Source organism: Idiotropiscis lumnitzeri, chromosome 13, assembly GCF_059441095.1.
Source record: "Idiotropiscis lumnitzeri isolate Australia: NSW breed Sydney's pygmy pipehorse chromosome 13, RoL_Ilum_1.0, whole genome shotgun sequence".
NCBI classification, from domain to species: Eukaryota; Metazoa; Chordata; class Actinopteri; order Syngnathiformes; family Syngnathidae; genus Idiotropiscis; species Idiotropiscis lumnitzeri.
In genome coordinates, this window is record NC_142403.1 from 2,785,174 (window position 1) to 2,806,674 (window position 21,501).

Sequence of the window (21,501 nt, forward strand, 5' to 3'; positions counted from 1 at the left end):
GAACACCCAGAAATGCCGCCGGCTTCTCTGGGCTTGAGTTTATCTAAGATGGACTGATGCAAACTGGAAAAGTGTTCTACAGTCTGATAACTCCACATTTAAAATTGTTTTGGGAAATTGTGTATGTTACGCATTCTGGGCCAAAGAGGAAAAGAATCATCCGGACTGTTATGGATGCAAACTTCAAAAGCCAGGGGCGTGTTTTAGAGCCAATGGCCTAAGTAACTTAAACATCTTACAAGGCACCATTAATGGTGAAAGGTATAAATGTGTTTTTGATTAACATGCTGCCATCCAAGAAACGTCTTTTTCAGGGATGCCTTATTTTATTTCAGCAAGACAATGCCAAACCCCATTCTGCACGTATTACAACAGCGTGGCATTGGAGTAAAATAGTGCTGGTACTACACTGGCCTGCCTGCAATCCAGACCTGTTTCCCATTGAAAATGTGTGATGCATTATGAAGCGTAAAATAAGACCCAGGACTGTTGAACAGCTGAAGTGGTACATCAAGAATGGGAAAGATTTCCACCTACAAAGCTTCAACAACTCGTGTCCTCAGTTCCCAAATGATTATTGAATGTTGTTAAAAGAAAAGACAAAGTAACACAGTGGTAAACATGATCCTGTCTCAGCTTTTTTGGGACGTGTTGCGGCCATGTAATTCAAAGTCAATGATTATTGTTGAAAACAAAGTTTTTGAATGTGTCTTGTGCGGAATGCAAGTGACTTCAATGTTTATTTAAAAGCCACGTTATATAGATTGATAGGATCGCAAAGGTGGAGTACATTGCAAGCAATAAAACAAATATTCAATTACAAGCACTTCCCTATTAACTGGCACAAGTGATCCAAGAGTCATCAGCCCGTTTTTGCTTTCACACACCCAATTAATATTTAAGCGCGCCGTCTCCGTTGCTAAAATGCTTGGTTAGATGGCCGTGAACATAACAAAGTACACATCAAGACGGGGATATTTATTTATTTATTTGAAATGTGTGGGGTCGTGCTAGAGTCTATCCCAGTTGACCTTTGGGCGAAAGGCGCACTACACCCTGAACTGGTCGCTAGCAAGTCACAGATGACACAGAGACACGTTCACCGATTGGGAACCGATCCCAGACTGCTCGCACACAAGTCAGGCGAGTGTACCACTACACCATCAGAAACCTCATCACAACACTTTCATTGATTTTTACGTTGACATGTTAGCATTATTTATTGACTATTTTAAAGATAAATATATTTTAAACATCAATTTAGAAAAATAATAAAGATAAATAATCAAATATAACCTAAATAATATTGTGTCTGTTTCCTGCAATGATGTTCAAGATCTAGCAGGGGTCGGTATTAAGTAAGTAACAGACTGACAGTACCTATTAAGCATCAATAGTTGTTCCAATGGGCCCCACGTGTCAATTCGACGTCAATAGAACATAAATTGAATGAATTTCATGGCCTATTGATGGACATGGAATTGTTAAGATTCACTTCTATGGAATAAGACAAATTCAGATTTAAATGAAACAAGTATGCAATTTATGTAATTCGATAATTTAGTTTTAAATTCAATAATTCATTTTTCAATTCAAATATTCAGTTTTTACGTCTTTTGAAAGTTGTCTTATTCCATAGAAGTGAATCTTAACCATTTCATGTCCATTAATAGGACATGAAATTCATTCAATTTATGTTCTATTGATGTCGAATTGACATCAGACGCCCACTCCGTAACTTTGGACATCACTGCAAAATCCATCCATAATAACACATATTTTTGTTAAATGAATATCTCTTTGCTTTGCATCCATCTGTTTGCTATACAACCTGGCCCCATAAAGGTCATGGGTGAACTGGAATCTACCACATCTGACTTTGGACAAGAGGCGTTGTTGACCATGGACATGGACAATGCTGTTGAGGTCTCATTGTGTTGTTTTAAATTGTATAACTGTTAATTCTTTTTCCGCTTTCTTTCTAACATTTTCATTGACGTACAGTATATTTTTGTTGCACACCACAGACCCAGAGAGGCATGCATTAAGAGACATCAGTGTGATGGAGTGAGCACAGGTAAACTACTGATCATTAATTCCTGCATTAGACTTTGAAACAGCTCTTGTATTGGATCCAATGGTGTTAGTGAAGTTATTTTGCTGCCTGTCCTATATTGGCAATGTATAAGTACATTTACAATAGTTTATACCTATATGGACATGTAGCCTAGTTGGACGATGGCATGTATGTGGTAATCTTGGACAATACATCTCTTGATGTGTGGCACATGTAAAAAATAAACACCAAGTTAAAATAGTGGTCGTCAAGTTGACAGTAGGCAGGTGCAACAAAATGAATTTGAAGCGTGAAAATAGTGCTGTAAGTACAATATCAGTCGTGCTGATAAAGTAAGTACAAGTGCAAGTGTGAGAAAAACAAAAACAATTCGCGTAGGTTTTTGCGTGTGAGTAAATAATTGAGGGAAAGTCGGCGACCAACACCAAACGAAGTGGAACTTAACGTAAGCAGCCAGCACATTTACAGAGTTTAAAGATAAACCTCATGTAATTTAAAATGCAGTCGTTAACTCTGGCAGGCAGTGTGAAACAAATCCACGATTTAAACAAATAACTTTTTCTTTACCTTTCTGTCGCACAGGCATGGTGCTGTTGCCCGAAGCTGGAGTGTGTCGATGTCCGTCTGTGTTAGTCTAAATGTCAGCGTCCGTCCCAGCAGGGACTGCCTGCCACCTCCAAACCGGGGCACCAAATAGACCACGCAAGTGTCTTGGTGGCGTTATTGGTAACCAATACGAAAATGAGTCAAAAGTTCATAGAAAAACAATGACATGCAAAAACACAAACACACAAACTCCAAGTGTTGACGTCAAACGACAAGCACGAGGACTTTGAGTCCGTGTAGTAAACTTCTTCACATAAATGTCCGTATCTGTTCTAAAGAAACTCAACTACTGTACTCAGGTGACTCAACACTGTCAGACCGGTTTCTCTCTCTCTCTCTCTCTCTCTCTCTCTCTCTCTCTCTCTCTCTCTCTCTCTCTCTCTCTCTCCCCCCCTCCCTCTCGCCTTCTCCCTCTCGCGCGCGCACGCCACACGCACACCCACGCGCAAACACGCCTCTCTTCACGCACCTTCATCACTCAGTTCCAAATGCTATCAAAGCTGGTTTTAGTTTAATTGGTAGTAAGTAGCTTGACAGCATTGTTATGTTAAACAGTATTGCGCCAGGGATAAAAGGTTTTGGATCCACACCCAGTCAATCCCAATAGATTTTTTTAACAATATAGACTATGAGTGTATATATATAGTGTATATATATATATATATTATATATATATATATATATATATATATATATTAGTGCTGTCAAGTGATGAATTTTTTAAACTAATTTATTGCAAAAAATTCTCTGCTTAATCGCGATTAATCACATTTTTCAACTATAATTTTTTGAGAAGCTTGTAACAAATATTTACTTGAATAATATCTTGGAATTGATGCAAAATCACCAAATATGTAAGTATATTTAATTCAAAGACTGTTCGAATAGCTTTATTTAATTCTTGAATACGATCTAAATGGAGACATCTTTACAGGCATTTTTCTTCGAGACATTTATTCAAATCGCCCACAAGCGCCACACTCCAGCAGTGTTGGTTTGCAAGGCCCAGTGGTAACTTGAACACGGTATTTCAAAGACTTGCTAAAAATGTACAGCTAATATGGCGCAATATTTGCAAAGTATGTAAATTATTTTTTAAGTAAATCAAACTGAGTTAATTCTTTAATTTTGACAGCCCTAATATATATATATATATATATATATATATATATATATATATATATATATATATATATATATATATGATTAATTAAGATTAATCCCATTTTTAAACATTTTTTTGTGAAGTTTGTAACAGATATTTACTTGAATAATATCTTGGAATTAATGCAAATTCACAAAATACAAAGTACATTTTTTTCAATTCAAAGACTGTTCTAATAGCTTTCATTGAATCTTGAATACACTTTAAACGGAGACATCTTTACAGGCATTTTTCTTAGAAACATTTCTCAAAACTGCCCACAAGCACCACTGCAGTGTTGCTGAAGATTTTTTTTTTTTATATCCCCTCCGCCCCAAACAAATCTGATCAAAAAACTTCCCCTTGTATTGTCATGGAATGAAGCATTGTTTCGACAGGATTAAAGTTGCACTACCCAATGCTTGTCCCCCACCCATGAGTCTGTATCTATGTGATGTAACTCTCGTTCCATCTGGCAACGAGGTTAATTTTCTGTACAGTTTGTCTGCCTAACTCTCTCAAAAGGATTACTGCAAAACTATCGTGGGCCTGTTTTCCAGAAATGTGGAGGGCTTTAGCATGTGCATGGAATAGGCTATACGTGCAGTAAAAGGCACAGCCATTTTTAGTTTGCATCCTCAGGCATCTTGGGTCAGATATAATTTTATGCATGTTATAGAAAATCAACTTTTTTCAGGACAAATGGTTGGCTCTCTGGAGTGCCTTCCCACCCAACACATGTGGAATTCCATGGCCAATTGTATCTTTTGTTCTATCTGCCTATGCCTAATTCTGAAAATGTGTCTGTAAGGAAGCCATTCTGCATTTCTGCCCCTCTGTCACATACCAGTGGGATGGATTTACATAATAACTGAATCCACACTGAGTTCCACTGCCCATACAGGGCAAAAGACTGCAAACAGAATGGTCACATAATATATGCAAAATGTTCTTTCATTTTGTAATAATTGTATCTCGCTGTTTTGCAAATTGAGTGTTTTCCACCCTGTGACAACTGCATATTAAGTGACATATGATTATTTATTTTTTGTGTAGCCTATTTTGAGGAAATTATGTCCTGGGCCATGAGAACCATTGGGAATTTCGAGGGATTCACAAACGGCATATCCATTTAAGGCCACAATTGGCCTGCATCAGGGACGGTCCTCTCCCCCAAACACCCATCGCCACCCAATAGGTTTTGGTGTATGTTGATCGCAAACAAAATATCAACATTTCAAATTTTAGTCACAGATATTTAGATTTGGATCTGATACACTATTTAGAACATTGTATTATTTTTAACAATATAATAAGTCGAAGGGCACACTGACACTCTGAGATGATGAAAACTTCATTCTATATGAAATTAATCTAACATGCATGTTTTTGGAACATGCGAGGACACGAGGAGAAAACTCATGCAAGCACAGGGAGAACGCTACTGGGCCTGAGCCAATACTTAAACCCAGACCCTCTAGACTCGGAGGACTTGCTTACCACCAGAATATTCAATAGGAAATTATTTTTTTGCAGTAACTGCATCAAGGCTGTGAGCCACTGGCATCTCCAAACTTACATTTACATTGCAGGTGCAAATGTGCTCTATTGGGTTTAAGTCTGGAGAGTGACCCGGTCAGTCTCAAGCTTCGGAATTTATTCTCATAATGACATTCGTTATTATTTTGGGGTTAATATTTTGCTCCATGACGAAAAATCTCCCAATCGGTTTGGTTCACGGGCATGCGGGCCATCGGGAAATTTGTGAAAATGTCTTGATTTTCCCGAACGGCTAGTCTATTTCCAGATCGACCCACATGACGGCCACCCCCGACGTCGACTAACTTGTAATGCGACGTCCGCTGTAAAAACTCCCACCGTTCTGGAACTTCCTTCTGTTTGCCATCGGTAACACTGACTCAAAACTCATCTCTTCAAGACTGCATTCTTTCAATCCTGAAGTTGGAATTCCTGTTGGTGCCTACATTTTTGTGACAGACCTCAAGTATTTGCTGTAAGCAGTTTGAAGCCTGGCAAGAAGGATCCATAAGAATTTTAAATTTGGTTCTTTTCAAATATGTCACACACCTTGTGCTTTCAAAAGTAATGAAATGTTTGGCCCAGGACTATTTTTAGTTTTACTGAACTGAACCCACGAAAGAAAGCTCACAAAACCGATTTAATGAGTTTTGTAAGAGTAAATGTGTTGATGGAATGTTAAAGTTTAATGAAAATCTAACTCACCCCGCCATTCACAAGAGTGCTTTTCTAAACGTTTTCCTCAGTTTCCAGCCATTGTGCCAAACACAGCTGTAAATCTATATTGTCGGCATAACAGAGACATACAGATGACATTTTTATTATGGTGAGATTAGACTTATTTGCTGGCAACTTGGTTGCAGGCATACTTACTATTGCAGACAGTTAACATCCCCTGAGTCACTGTAGGTCACAGATTAGTGTACTGGGCTCTAGGCTATATAGGCTATCATGTCTATGTCTGGCTGTGCGCTGGAGGAGTGACCATAGGAAACTAACACAGAGAAGGAGACACACGCACACACACACACACCCACACACACCCAGTAGCTGAATGCAGGTCATGGGCATAGGCTTTGGTATTGTTATTGATTAGATCACACTAGCATATTGACCGCCTCTGTGGGATTTGGGGTTTACACGGTCAGTGTGCGCAGAAATTTATGCAGGATTGTTTAAGTGGGTTTAATCAAGGAACAAAAGTAACATTTAGTCCACAGTCCGCACGAGCATGTGGAAGAAGGGGAACAAAGGAAGCTACTTTCATCAACGTTTGTGCGTGCGTGTCTATTGTTGATTGTTGAACTCCACAAAGGGGTGTCAGTAAAATATCAAAGAATAGTCCAATATAGGCAGAACTGCAGTTTAGAAAAGGATAAATTCACCAAAGGTTTTTGTATTCTATGTTTGTAACCAAATTTAAATTACCCTAAAGGGCCATAATTTGGGTGAAAAATATGCTTCAAGAATCAACCAAACCTATTTCATGAGATCTTGGCATGTCAAATTAGAGTTCAGTTTTCTTTGTGTTGCTTATTCCAAAAGAGGGACCAGTTGCAACAAGGCATCTTATGAGGTGAAGAATACTGTACGAAGGGGCACACAAATTTAAAAACTAAAACTAAACCCCAGTGTCCCAATGTTGGGTCCAGACTGGCCAGTGTTAGCGTATACTTGATCAGACGTTATAATTAATTGGCAATGTTACAAATGAAACCAATGCTGGTTGCAGGCTCGCTGGATCCTCCTCATCACTCTGTATTGTTTTGTTTTTGTCTTGGTTTATACTTCCTTTAACACATACCTGACAGTTAATGTCAGAAGGTGTGAGCTAGCACACCCTCCTGATTCGTCAAACGTGTTTTAATATTTTCTAGTAGGTCCATCCTGGGGGTGGAACGGTCCGGCCATCTGGCCCGGCCGGACGCCCATTTTTTGGGACGGAAGCCGGGGGGTGACAAATTTTCAAAAAAGGTTCAATTAATTACGGCCGGCAAGTGCCGACAAGTTTTATGAATAAGGCCAAAGGGTCGAGGCCGGAAGGCTAGCCAGATCGCGGCCGGAGGGCGGGGGACTGACTGGCAATAAAGGGTCAGGTGCTCAGCTCCGATTATTTTAATGTTCTACTAAGACTATCGTAAAATTGATTTGACACATATATGGTTATGGACTTAGGAATGTTAAAATATTTACTTCGAACAAATTTAACAATTAATAAAGGCAGCATGCAGACCTAATTACTTGCAGGTGTTTCATATTCATAAACTGAACATTTTACATCTAAACAAAGAAGAGGTTGATCAGTGTGGCTCAACAGTATGTTGATTAGATGTCCCTGGCATGATATAACAATATGAAGCTTCCCTCAGTACAAGTTTCCATGTTACAGCAATTGTATGTCGGTGCCTCTGTGTAAGACCTTCCCTTAGAATTTCTCTGGCAATAACATTAGAACCCATGCAATCTGTCTTGTGATACAAAGCTCAGCCAAACATCAATACATCCAATAATCATGGATGAATACGAAGGCTGTTACACTAATGGAAAGGCAGACTAGGAAGCATCTGTTGAGATAATGATTGCCACTAACTTAAATCCACCAAGAAAAGAAAAAGTCAACTTATTATCTCTCTGTCATGACCCGTTTTGTTTCATGCCTTCATGTGTTTGTTTTTGTGTCTGCCCAGATGACGTGGGGGCATTTTCTCCAGCACCCTTCCCTGTCATGTCGTCACGGCTGGAGAGGCGCGCCCACCTGCCACGCACCTGAGTCTCATCCTGTCATGATTGCTGCCTATTTAGACACGTCAGCGTCGGATTATTCCCTTGTTCATGCCATGTTTCAAGTGTCTATTCTCGCCATTGTTCTGTGCTTCACGTGTGTTTTGACCTCGTTTCCGCCCATCGACTCCGTCTCTAGCCTTTGCCCTTCTCGGCCGTGTTCGCTCGCCAATTGGCACCTCTTACCCTTCCGCGGTAAGCTATTTTCGTTCGTCCTTGTTTTCTTGCCTTTTGCAAGCTCTTTTTGTTCTTGCCGTTTTTCTCCTGGTGTGGACCCCCCACCAGCACCTTCGGTTCTACTCTCGGCACCTCCCTTCAGTTCTAGTCATTGTGCTTATGTAATTGGTGTTCTCTGCCGGAACAATAAATTCCTCACTACGACCGGGCCTTCCCCACCTGTGTCTCACGTGCGGGAACCAAATTTGCCTCACCCCGCCCGCTATGGGGGCGCACCAGGCCTTTACGGCCAGTTCACTCATCAGTGTCGCTTAATCTTTGATCAGCAGCCACTTACGTACGCTCATGACAGTTCCAAGGTGGCGTTCATGATGAGCCTTTTGACTGGTCAAGCTAGCGCTTGGGCCATGGCCGTGACCAACGCCCGACCGGACTTCCGGTCGTCGTTCCCGGCGTTTTTGGTGGAGTTCGAGCGCGTTTTTCACCACCCGACTCAGGGGAAGGAGGCGGGGGGTGAACTGCTCGACTGCACCCAAGGCGACCGATCAGTGGCCGATTACTCAATCGCCTTCCGCATTCGCGCCGCCGAGAGCGGTTTCAACGACTGTGCTCTACGAACATTATTCCGCCGTGGACTTAGTTCGGATCTGAAGGACGAGCTCGCCGTCCGCGAGGATGCGTTGTCCCTGGAAGAGCTCATCGGTTTGGCCATCCGTCTCGACAACCGTCTGCGCGAGAGGCACCGTGAGAGAGGAGCGGAGCGGCCACGTCGAGAGCCAGAGCGGCAGCTGGTTCCGGCTTCCCGCACCTTCGACGAGCCTATGCAACTAGGCGGTGGCCGGCTGGACAGGACTGTACGGCAGCGGCGGTTCCAGTCGGGTTCCTGTTTCTACTGCGGCTCACCGGGTCACCGGATCTCCGCCTGCCCTACACGTCCCCCACGCCGGTCGCCACCCGACCAGACCCAAGAACCTTGTAAGTCGACTACCGACCACACCGACCCGCCTAAGTTCCGCGAGGAGGTCGCAGAGGCCGAGAATCCGGTCTCCGGGGACTGTCAAACCGAGACCCCGAAGAGACTTGAGGTAGACGGCGAGATATTGGGGGTGGGGGGAAGCATCCGAATTCGGGCTCTGGTTGACTCGGGAGCTGACGACTGTTTTATCCATCCTGGGCTGATCGCCAAGTTAGGCTGCGAAGTCAGGGAGCTCGAGAAGTCCGAGCGCGTTTGCGATTTAGACGGACGACTCCTGGCAGACGTTAAACGGGTTACGCAGCCCCTTACTTTAAAGTTATCAGGAAACCACGTGGAGAGACGGTCTTTTCTTGTCATGCCCTCGCGAGCGGCCCCGATCGTCCTCGGACTTCCCTGGTTGAAGTCCCATCAACCGGCAATCGACTGGGGCAGGCTATCCATAGACAATTGGAGTCCTCATTGTTACGCGCATTGCCTGCGCTCGGCCGAGGAGGGGTTAAGCCCTCGGGTCGCCCCGCCCGAGAAAATCTGTTTAGACGGTGTTCCACGGATTTATCACGACCTCCGTGCCGTGTTCAGCAAGGATTGGGCCCAGTCCCTACCGCCCCACCGTCCCTACGATTGCGCGATCGAGCTCGTTCCGGGCTCTACCTTGCCGGCTGCCCGCTTGTATAAAATCTCCCAGCTCGAGCAAGAAGCCATGAGGGAATACATAACCAACTCCCTCGCTGCGGGTGGCCCCCTTACACTCTCCGTTTCCTTTTTTACACAATATTTTTTTTCTGCTCCTTAACTTGTCATTGTCCAAGTCCCTGCACCTAATTTATGGATTCATTCTTAATGGTGTCATCCACTGACCCGCACTATATATTCAGAAGCCTTTCATTTTTATTTCAAGGTGTAATAACATATTGATAGATAACGTCTGACTGCATTATAATGTAAAGAGCCCAGATTACCAATAGTGACATTTTTTTTTATTTGTACAATAGAGACTTTAGTACATTATTCAAAACACTTCTTATATATTGAAAAAATTACGTTCCAAAGCCCAAAATTGCTTCAGAATAATTGCTGCACAGCATGTTTTCAATTTTATACATATATATTTTTTTTGTAAAAACTGTATCTTAAATAGTATGTACAGATAGCATCTGCAAAATGCATTCTAAACACATGAAAACACACACATACATATATATATATATATATATATATATATAAATATATATATATATATATATATATATATATATATATATATATACATATATGTACTTCGGCAGTTACAATTCTCTTCATAAATATTCAAAATTAAAAGTGGAAGGATTCAAGTTGCATTAGCAAATAAATAATTAAATAAATAAATAAATAAACAGTGCTGTAAACTGTCACTAAAAACTGTCCAACTTTAAGAGCGTCTTTCTCTCGTCGGAGGTCAAAATACTTTTTGTCACACAACAGAAGAAGCAGCATTCAAGTCGAGTAAGTGTATACTGCAGAAAGCATGAGTACATTCACAATTAGTAGGAGTCATTTCAAATTTGATATCTTTCACAGCTATTGTATGTACAGTGAAACTGTCTCAGCTCTTATGTTTGCTTATCACATAAAAAAGACTTTTTATGACCATATACACATATATATATATATATATATATATATATATTTATATATATATATTTATAATATATTTGTATAACACAAATTACAATTAGAGTAGAAATACATTTGGTACACTTTTGGATAGTTCATGTTTAAGTTTCCAAGTCATACTGAGCGTACCTTCATCTATCACATTGTTATAAGAGTCTTTAGAAAATATCACATGTGTGAGCAACGCTAAGATATAGCAGTATATTTAGAAATAATTACCTGAAACATGTAGTAAAAATAATTTAATTATCAAACCTTTTCTGTCTTTGCATCATAATACCATTCATATTTTTAGACTGTTTAGAATTCGGTGGTGTTGGCGGCTGTCGCCACAGCCAAATAAGTGAATTGTGCCATTTCGTGCCACTAACTACATTAAATGGCTGGAAACATAATGGTCACAGCATGACACTCACACTAAAAGAAATATTGTCAGAGCTTAAAAAGTACAGAGATGACTTGTAACCATACATGATATTATTATTTTTTTTTTTTGCATTTCTGCAATCTGAAGTGCACATAGTCGTGTCATTTTGTCCTCTGTGCGTTGCCATATTAAGAATACAGTATTTCTTAAACGACCATTGCGGAGAATCTATTTGCAGCTGGCATTTAAATACCTCCCCCCAACTTCAGTGGTCCTCAGCCATTATCGCATTACAATGGGAGTCATTGCCTGGTCAATGGAGTGATCTGAAGCTGTCTCAGACCAAAAGGGTTGCTATGATGCTGAATTAATGGACGGCCATCACAGCCTGTTTGGAGTTTGTAAAATATTTGTTTATGTACAGGTATGTCTGGTCAGGGGAATTTCTGGAGGACCACTTGAGATGTGACCATTTCAGTCTTCATATCACTAAATGAACAAAAACAGAAAGTCACATTGGAATACTGCACACTGGTCTTGTAAGCAGAGAAGGGCCAAAGTTTTGGAGAATACTGTATGCATGCAGACAGTAGCCCCACCCACACAAGCCATGCTGCCTCTGGCGCTGTGGGTAGACCAGATGTGGGCCGCAAAAATGTTACTTTGGGTATTTTGGGATTGTGTAAATATCAGTTGGGAGGATGAAAGGCTTCATATTGGACTAAATATAGAAGATAATTCTTTGCAGTACACTGCAGAGCTGAGATGCCGCAATGCAAATGTGACAATACACAGAGATTTGAGCACATTCTGTGTTTTCAACATATAACTTTTGATCCGTGATGTTGTTGGGAAAACAATAGAAAACACTAAAACTGTTCATATGTGACACAAACATTGCACACAATATGCAGCTGATTATGAGCGTCTAGCTTATTTGAAGTGCATCTGAATTCGGAAATTAATAGTACGGATGCAGCATTGCATATACTTTGTTATGCATTCTTTTATGTGTAAACGTTAGCTTGAGTTGCTCATTAGATGGCACTGCAGGACACGTTAGATTCTGCTGGAAAACGGCTCAAAAATATTAATATTGCTTTAGCTCTTTTCTCGCACAGCAGGCATTTCTTTAAACGTAAAAATTACATTGCAGTGATTGAACAGGAATGGGAAAACACAATTCTGTTCATAAAGAAAATTATCACCGTGCAGTCAAAGCAATAACTGAACTTGTGGTTTCAAAAACATTACGAAAGAAATTACTTCAGGCTCAGAGGGAATGCTCCAGAAATCTGCAGCTCAATGTATGTATAAAAGGCAGACCTTTTCTTGTTACTTTTTCAATGTTAATTCCGGTATATTAGAGGCAGTTTAGAATGGACAACAGCAGTACAGAATAAATAATGAGGAAGCAAATCTAATTACAACAAACAAACAAAAGGGACATAAAAGGGCGCCTGTGTTTGAAATAATTAAAATCTTAATATGAAAATCAATAATAAGAATCCAGATTTTTTTTTTTTCAAAATGAACTCATACATTTCTAGTTAGTAACCAAACAAAGGAGATTGACCAATTAGTAGCCTAATTAAGAATTCAAACACAAAATCCAAATTGGAGCAGCCTTGTGGTGACTCAAAGAGTATGATCCTTTCAGGGTCCTTCAGGGCTTAATCATGTCCCCTTGTCTCTGGACAGATAGCCGATATGCTTATGCGATTTGGCACACATAATTGCCTAAAGTCCAGCAAAAGGCAAAAAATTGTCTGCAATTCCTTAAAAAAAAATTCATTCCTTCTTATTTTTTTTTTTTCAGTCGGCGCTTTTGTCCAGTTCCACCGGCCACCAGAAGAGGGCAGGTGGGGTGGTTATGGGTGATGCAGAGCACACAAGTGATGGCGTGTTTGCTCATTTTTTTTTAGGTATTTTTTAGGGGGTGCTGCTGTCTCTGAGAACCACCAAGTCCACCGTCCTTTGGAAACTCTTCAGCAGAGAGACGGCTGTCTCATGTTCCATGTGTAAAAAATTATGTCCATTAGCCTGCAAGGCAAACACGCAGCACAGTAAGCAGCATGTGTGTGCGCATGCATGGTAAGATATGTGAATTGCAGTTTTCCTTATGTCAATTTGTGAGTTTGTGGAAGGATGGAGGGTCACTGCCATCATTAGTTCAGTAAACATCACTGTTGGGGAAAAGAGAGAAAAGTGGAGGATCTACACACATGCTGTTGAAAGAGAAGGGGTAAAGACAAAAAAAGGACATTCAAGATGAATTCAACAATTGTGAAGGGAGGGAAGGGAAGAAAGGGATTCCAGAGATGGCTTTTTTATTTCTTACTCTCTGTAACACACACACTATTGTCAAAAACCCCCAACTCTAAGCCCAGATTCAATATCTGCATTTTTAAACTCTATATATAATGTTTAAAAGGCCCAAACTTTTTTTATGTGCAATCTATTGAAAATGGCATCCCAAATTCTCCTGCCTTTTAACCAAAGTGTAAAACAGTTCACTACTTTCACATATTTAAAAATTTGCCAACATGTCAAACTGTTGTTGTCGTCTCAGATATGGCTTAGTCATTTTTCTGAGCCTTACAACAACACATGACTTTACTTGAAGAGGAAGGATTTTAGAAAATTGCCTAACCAGAGCCCAGACCAAAATCCATCTGAAGATCTGCGCTAATCTGAAGAGGGTTGTGTCCTGGAGATGCTCTCAACATTTAGTGCACTTGCATCAAGGACTGTGGGCAAATATCGCTAAGTAGAGATGTGTCATGGAGATAAGAGTCCCACTCAAAGGATGGAAAATTTGTTTTTTTACAGTATGTAACCACCCTATATTTAAGTAGATAATCCACCTTAATTGTGCATCTTATATATATTTTTTTTATATCTAATAGTTTAATAAAATCTATTAGACTAGCCACGATTCCAATTACATTGGATGATCTGATTTGGTTTGGTGGATTTTTGGTTTAGTATTTCGTTTCAAGTTTTCCTTGTGTTTCTTTGTGGCTCGTTAGTCTATTGTGTACACCTGGGCTTGTCATCCCCCTCCGAGTGTCATCCAATGTCTTGTCCAGGTGTTCCTCATTTTGTTAATTTGCTTGGATATAGTTCCCTGTTTCCTTTGAGTCCTTGTCAGGTCAATGTCAGTTGTCCTCCTGCCCTTGCCATGGCGTGTCACGTTTGATTTTCTTCTTCACGTCAAGTTAAGTTCTCCTTGTGTTTGTTTTGTTACTTTGATTTTTGTTTCGCACATGTGTTTTCTCTTAATTAAATCATGTCCTTCCTGCAAATATGCTTCCCTGCATTTGAGTCCCCCTCCTTTCCTAGTCATGACAAATTGCATAATATGTAAATTAAAAACAGATTATTTTACTAATCCTTTAAAATTTATATTCAATTGAGTACACCTACACAGACAGAATGCATTTAGCTCATTTTGATTTTGATGCCTACAACATGCTCCAAAAATGTGTACCACTGTGGTCTCACCTTTCACTTTAACAACACTCAATAAGCCATTCTGAGGACCTCAATTGTTGGAGCTTTGTACAGTACGTGTAATTCTTTCTCATTCTTGCTTGAAGTACAATTTCAGGTGCTCAACAGCCCACTCTGAGACAGGTCTGGACTGCTGGCAGACCTGTTTAGTACTCGCAGTGTTTTACTACAAAGTCACATTTTGGTAAAATGTGTAGAATGTGGTTGTGGATGTACCTAAAAAAATGTTGCCCCAAAACACTCAATGTATTTTTCAGTAATAATGGTGCCTTTGCAGATGTGCACGTTACACATGTTATGGCCACTAACACACACCACCGCCATACAAAAAAAAAGATGCTGGCTTGGAACATACATTGATAACAATATTGATGGTCCTTTGTCCTCTTTGACCCCGGAGGACACGTCCATGATTTTCAAAAACAATTTCAAATGTGAACTTGTCAGACCAAAGCAGCACCACTTTGCGTCAGTCCATCTCAGATGTGCTCAGGCATAGAGAGTGCTAGAGGTGCTGTTGATATATAGTTTTTGCTTTGCATGTTAACATTTTAACATGCATTTAGAGATGGAGTGATGAAGCGTCTAAATGGGTAATGCTTATCTGAAATGTTCCTGATCCCATGCGGCAAGATCCGTTACACAAAGACGGCAGGTCAGAGGCATTCACAGTTAGTTTTCGGCCTTGCAGTTTACATGAAGAGATTTTAAAATGACTGTATCTGATGACGTTATGGACCATAGATGAAGGAATCCTTCAATTCTTTGCGATTGCTCATTGAGAAATGTTGCTACTAAACTCTGGACAATTTGGTCACGCAGTTGTTCACAAATTGGTGAACCTCACCCATCCTTGCTTGTGAACAGCTGAGACTTTCGCAGATGCTCCTTTTCCACCCAAACGTAACACTCACTTGTTTTCCAATTACCTGTGACATGTTCCTAACAGGTGTTTTTTTTTTTTTTTTTTTTTTTTTTAGCATTCCTCCACTTTCTTAGTCTTTTGGTGCCCCTGTCCCAGCTTTTTGGGAATGTGTTTCTGGCATCATATTAAAAATGAGAAAAACACTTTTCATCAGTTTGAACATGAAATAGCTTGCCTTTATAGTTTATTCAATTTAATATAGATTGAAAGGATTTGCAAATAACTGAATTCTGTTTTTATTTACTTTTTTTTATTATTAAGCATTTTGCACAACATCCCAACGCCAATGGAATAGGTCAAATAGGTTTGTATACGATTACATTTTGTTTCAAAATTTCTTATGATTTATTGCGATCTATATTTTCTATCAGAAAAACACAAACAATATTTTACTGGCAGTGTTCTTATTTTTTTAGATCCAAAGAATGTTTGCATTAACAATAGAAAAATTGTCATGATCCGTTTCTGTCATGCCTCATGTTTTTGTTGTTTTCTGCTCAGCTTTTCTGCTCTCTTCTCTGAGCCTGTGTTTTTAGAGTCCACTCCTGGAGCGCCGGAAAAGCAAACCCAACAAAAATAGCACTACCTAATGGCCTTTTCTTTTGTTTCTCTTTACATGTTTACATTTGTGTTTTAGTTTTGCACTGAAATGCTAAGTGTGTGAATATTCTTTATTTTCAGTAATAATTTTTTATAATCTATTCATGTGGCAAGTTGTGGAGTTTGAATGAATACCAAACGTATTGTTTTTTATTCTTCATAATATCTGTTACACTATAGACAGAACATATTAAAATATAATCACTTTTCTGAGTAAATAATGACTATTTCAAGTCAGTAATAGAGTTAAGCCAATTACTTTTTGAATGAAGTCATTTATAACGATAATTTTTCAAAGCAACACGTCCAACACTGATGCTAAAACTTGCCAGCTGTTGTCGCAAAGGTGCCATTCGAGAGCATTGACCAGGAGAGTGGCAGTGCTGGGCGAATATATCCAAATATACAGAGCAAAGTACTGTAAGTGTAGTCTGTAGAGTATTTAAAATAATTTGGACCATCCCCACCCCACCAACGAGTTCATGTGCTCCCCTTTAGGCTGGGCTCTGGCGACAGGACTGCCTGTCAGTTGCACGAAACCTAAACATGACCTGTCTCTCGTTTTTAGGAAAGGGAAACAGCTTTGGGGGGTGGTGGGGGCTGGGTATGAGAGGGATAGAAGAACATGGTTGTTACTGGTCCCTCTGTTGATAAGTGAGAGATGTTACCTGTAGTATCTTGTCTCCAGGCTGCAGGGAAGATGCAGCGGGCCCGTCATGCTGTACCCTAGTAACAAAGATACCCTATAAGTCAAAATGATACAAGGTTAGGACAACACAAGGACACGATGGTTTAGAATCTTTGCCTTTCTTAATTTCATCTTAATTTCCACCCCCTGCTCCCAAAAAATATCGTGTCTGCCAAAAATAAAAAGGCAGCTAAAATGTATTCTCTTCACATTCTAGAGATGCATACAAGTATGTTAGAAATTGAGACATAATAAATCCCAGGTATTTGAGTTGTTAAATTTCTTAAACTCTCCTGCTAAAAGGAACTCAACACCAAAATGTTTTTTTCTGATTACCATAAACAGATCAAGACTTAAGAAGCAATGTAAAAATAATTAATAGAAGCATCATATATACAGTAGAATGAGGAGAGAAGGATAGGTGTGAAATGGGTACTATATTGGGCAAAGAATAAGATTGCGGGAGGGCAGAAGATAAACAGTCCCATATTTTCTTCAAAGAACCCAAGGCAGAGATTATAAAAACACCAACATCTTTTCACATCTTGGTGAAATATGTTTTTGAACACAGTGCGGGACAATGTGGCTGTATCAGCTCAATGTGTTTCAACAGGTTGTGCACCAGTTGAACAGACGACTGAGAGATGGGCCACATGAGGGCGATGCCAGATGATAAAGAACTATACTCCGGAATTATGACAATACTGTCGCACCAACAAACAAAGTAAACATGTACAGATACACTGCACAAAGGTGTGCGTTCCGGATGTATTAGTTCACTTATAACACTGGCACATAAACAGTGAGCCTCATAAATGTTTTTCTAAATGTTCTAAATTTGACTTTGTATATCATTTGTTGTAAACTGCGCAGAAAAAAGAAAAGGCTTTTGTGTGATCAATTTTAGTTCACATTTAAGCATAAAGAGAGGTAACTGAATGATTTTTTTTCCTCATAGTGTCATATGGAGCTCACTGTAGATTACAAAATTACAAATGCACTTGTCAACAGGTGGAGCTGTGAAGCGTTAGTCACACATGTCAGCACAGAAGGCATAAAGCATGCCGAAGCGTATTGACATGGCAAAAATATGTCCCATGTTAACATTAACATCAATAACTGTTTTAAAACACAACAAGATAGATCAGGTCAGGTCCTGAAAAAGGAGGGACATTACGGATAACATAATCACAGGAGACAGCCTGAATAAGCAGAAAAGTAAAAATCCAAACAGAAGAGGGGCTGTAGAAAAAAAATCCATGATGCAGAGTTGACTGAGAAATAGAGCATGTTAACGATTATAATTATGCATTGGGTTTTTTTTTAATACAGAAAAGGTATCAAAATAGTGTGACAAATGTTCTGAGACAGAACAGTGAAAAAAAAAAAACTAGTCTACTTTTTGTCATTTTGCACTGATATGATCAGTAATTCTATTTTCTAACGCTCCTTCCACCTTGTCCTTGACCTCCTCCTCTTCTCCCTCTTGCTTCTTCACCGCCATGTCTTCTTCTTTGGCCTCCTCTAAATTTCAATCTTCTCACTCATCCTGCTCACTCCGTTGTACTCCACACCGACAGCTGTGGCTTGCTGATAGTGCTCAGGCTGATGGCAAAGTCAACCAATTATCTAAAACAGTTTTCTCCGGTGACAGTTGGCAGGATAGTTTAAATATAATGGCCATAATTGTGTTTAGTTTTGCAAGAAACGTGTTGATCATTTGGAAATGGAGTAGAAAGCAGTGAGTTGTAGGTAAGAATATTACAAACTCAATACATAGAAGTGTTTTTGCTTTTTGTTTTGCAAACTCCGTGACTGGTCTTTATGGTATTAATTAGTTTCAGAAATTGTACTACAAGTATCACTGTTAGACTTTAAGCAGTCAGAAAAAAAAACTATCAGAACATTGGGGACTACCACTGTCATTGTTCCGTAACATTTTTTAACTGAAATATTTCTCAAGCTAAAATGCAATTAATTTTGCTATCCATGAATTGTCAAGTCAATTGTGGTCAATTGTCTAAAATAAATAAAAAAAGATGTAACACATTTCCCAATCAAGAAATGCATTAATTAAATGATTCAATTATTTAGTTTTTTTCTTTATTTTAAGACAACAAGGTTTGTGTCTACCTCTTTGTAGTAATACTAGAAACTAATTAAGGTAAAAATTAAAAATTAAATTAAAATTAACAAACGGTATAGCTTAAATTTAAAAAAAAGAAAAGAAGAAAAGAAAAAAATCAGTGTATACAGGAAGGCAATATGAACGCCCTTAACCAAATTGAATTATTGTTTTTGCGGCTCGGTGGACGACTGGTTAGCGCGTCCGCCTCACTGTTCAGAGGTGCTAGGTTTGATTCTGGGCCCTGGCCTTCCTGTGTGGAGTTTGCATGTTCTTCCTGGGCCTGTGTGGATTTTTTCCACATTCCAAAGATATGCATGGTAGGTTGAAAGGACGCTCTAAATTGCCCCTGGGTGTGATTGTGAGCGTGAGTAGTTGTCTATGTGTTTCCTGCCATTGGCTGACAACAATTTCAGGGTGTACCGTGCCTGCTGCCCAAAGTCAGCTGGGACAGGCTTCATCATCCCTGTGACCCTTGTGAGGAAAAGCAGTTCTGATAATAGAAGGATGGATTCATGGATGCATGAATTACTATTATTATTAGCATTATTATCATCAAATTATTATCCATCCATCCAGTATCTGAACCGCACATCCTCACAAGTGTTGTCAATGTGCTGTGCTGGAGCCTATCCTAAGGCATCTGAGGGCAATAAGCGCAATACTGTATTCATATCTAATGTGTCAACCCTTATTTGTAATTACTTGGCATCATGTGTTTACTAACACAATTTTAACTGTTGGAGCGAGACTGTTGATGATTGCACCTGAAACTTACCCTAACACTGGAACGTTCTAAGTAAGTCTTATTAAGAAGACATTACACCAAGAGATTTTCCATTAGCAAGGTCAACATCAGCTGCCCAAACGCAGACAGACAAAACAAGCAAAAGGTGCTACAAAGCATATTCGTTTCCATTGGAACTCTTGGACAAATCTGGGGAGGTTATGTCTGCCTGGCAGGCTGGGTTGAGTCGTACCATGTCGGAGGGTTTGAAGGGATTCCCCTGACCGCTGATGCCGCCAGAGATACTAAAACCAAGACCAGGGTTCTTCTCTATTCTCATACACAACTAGAAAGAGAAAGAGAAACATAGACCATTGGAAGTAAACTGCAAGCAACAAAGTTGGAATTGAATGAACACTGACAGATTTCATGCTCGAGGAGCGCTATCACACGATCTTGAGATTCAGAGAAATCACTGCCAAAAATATTAAAATGACAGATTGGCAAAACAAATTGTAATATACATTATAATTTGTATAGCAAAACTCATTCAGGAATAATAAATACTGTGCGGTTACTAGGCATGGGCCAATATTAAATTCTGACAGTATCACAACAGGCAGCAAAAATATCACAGTATCACGGTGTTGGAATTACAGCTGTAAAATGTCTTTTTTTTTATATTTTGGGAAATGAAAAAATAATTTCTCCCATTGAACGTGATCTATTGTATTTTTTTCAAAAAAAATATTGAATATTTAGGACATTAGAAAGGTGTGCCATGTTAAGCTTAAAAATATTAACCTTCTTTTGAGTTAATTCTTCTAAGTAAGTCACAATGTCCAATCACCGGTGAGCTATTTTTAGAATAGACCGATGGGCTACACATGTTATCCTTGGGGCTTAATAGTACCTGTTGGCACAATTTTTTTTAGGGCAAGACAAATTAAGAAAGCAAAAAGGAATCCTTGTTTGCAGTTTCCCTTTCATCTTTCACCTCCTCCTCTGTGTTTAACTCACCCCTCCCCTCCCCTCCCTTCTCTCCTCACAGAGAAAGACGGAAAAAAAATTATTTGGAGGCAATTAGCTTCAAAGAGGCAACTCACATTTGAGCCAAAGACACAAACATGTCTCATTGCAGCGATCAGTCATTTGGGGGCTTTTTTTGTGGCTGCTGCTTGATGATGTCACTTCTGTGCGAAAAACATTCATTAAGAGGACTACGCCCAGATGACCTTTCGACCATCTCTTCTTCCGCTAACGGCCATCCCGTTAATATCAAAATAAAAACTTTTAAAATCAACCCCAAAGGCTCTTTTATCAAATTATTTGCCAAAGACGAAAGCAAAGGACATTTTCGCTGTAATTATAGTTTTATTACAGTTTTATTCTAGATTTATAAACGCGAAATATAGTTTCACTTAGTTTTTCTTTTATTTCATTAACACAAATAACTTTGGTAGACGCACACTGGCTGCCACGCATCCGTCAGCCTGCCCGAGAGCAGCTGTGGCGACATCCATAGTTTACTGCCACCAGAGTATGAATGCGTGACAACCTGAATCGTGAATGTTTTGAGTGTCCAGTTGTCCAGAAA

General features: G+C 39.6%; 2 protein-coding genes across 14 annotated transcripts in view; both read right to left on the reverse strand.

Annotated features, from left to right (window-relative positions):
* LOC148324040 (discs large homolog 1-like protein) overlaps positions 1-2,963 on the reverse strand; it is a 105,505-nt gene extending 102,542 nt beyond the window's left edge. The window contains exon 1 of the mRNA XM_088312479.1: positions 2,645-2,963. Within this exon, the coding sequence (XP_088168605.1) occupies positions 2,645-2,663 (19 nt within the window). The 5' untranslated portion in view covers positions 2,664-2,963. The remainder of the gene's footprint in view (positions 1-2,644) is intronic.
* A 7,571-nt stretch (positions 2,964-10,534) lies between these two features.
* The window catches only part of lrrc7 (leucine rich repeat containing 7), a 106,484-nt gene continuing 95,517 nt past the window's right edge, over positions 10,535-21,501 (reverse strand). For 7 of the 13 annotated variants that reach the window (XM_088312702.1, XM_088312701.1, XM_088312711.1 and 4 more), the window contains 3 exons: positions 20,158-20,250; positions 17,033-17,107; positions 10,535-13,366 (listed from right to left, as the gene is read on the reverse strand). In XM_088312702.1, the coding sequence (XP_088168828.1) occupies positions 13,256-13,366; positions 17,033-17,107; positions 20,158-20,250 (279 nt within the window). In that variant the 3' untranslated portion in view covers positions 10,535-13,255. Of the gene's footprint in view, positions 17,108-20,157; positions 20,251-21,501 lie in introns of all 13 variants that reach the window. The other 6 variants (XM_088312707.1, XM_088312704.1, XM_088312703.1 and 3 more) reach the window with 6 other exon arrangements.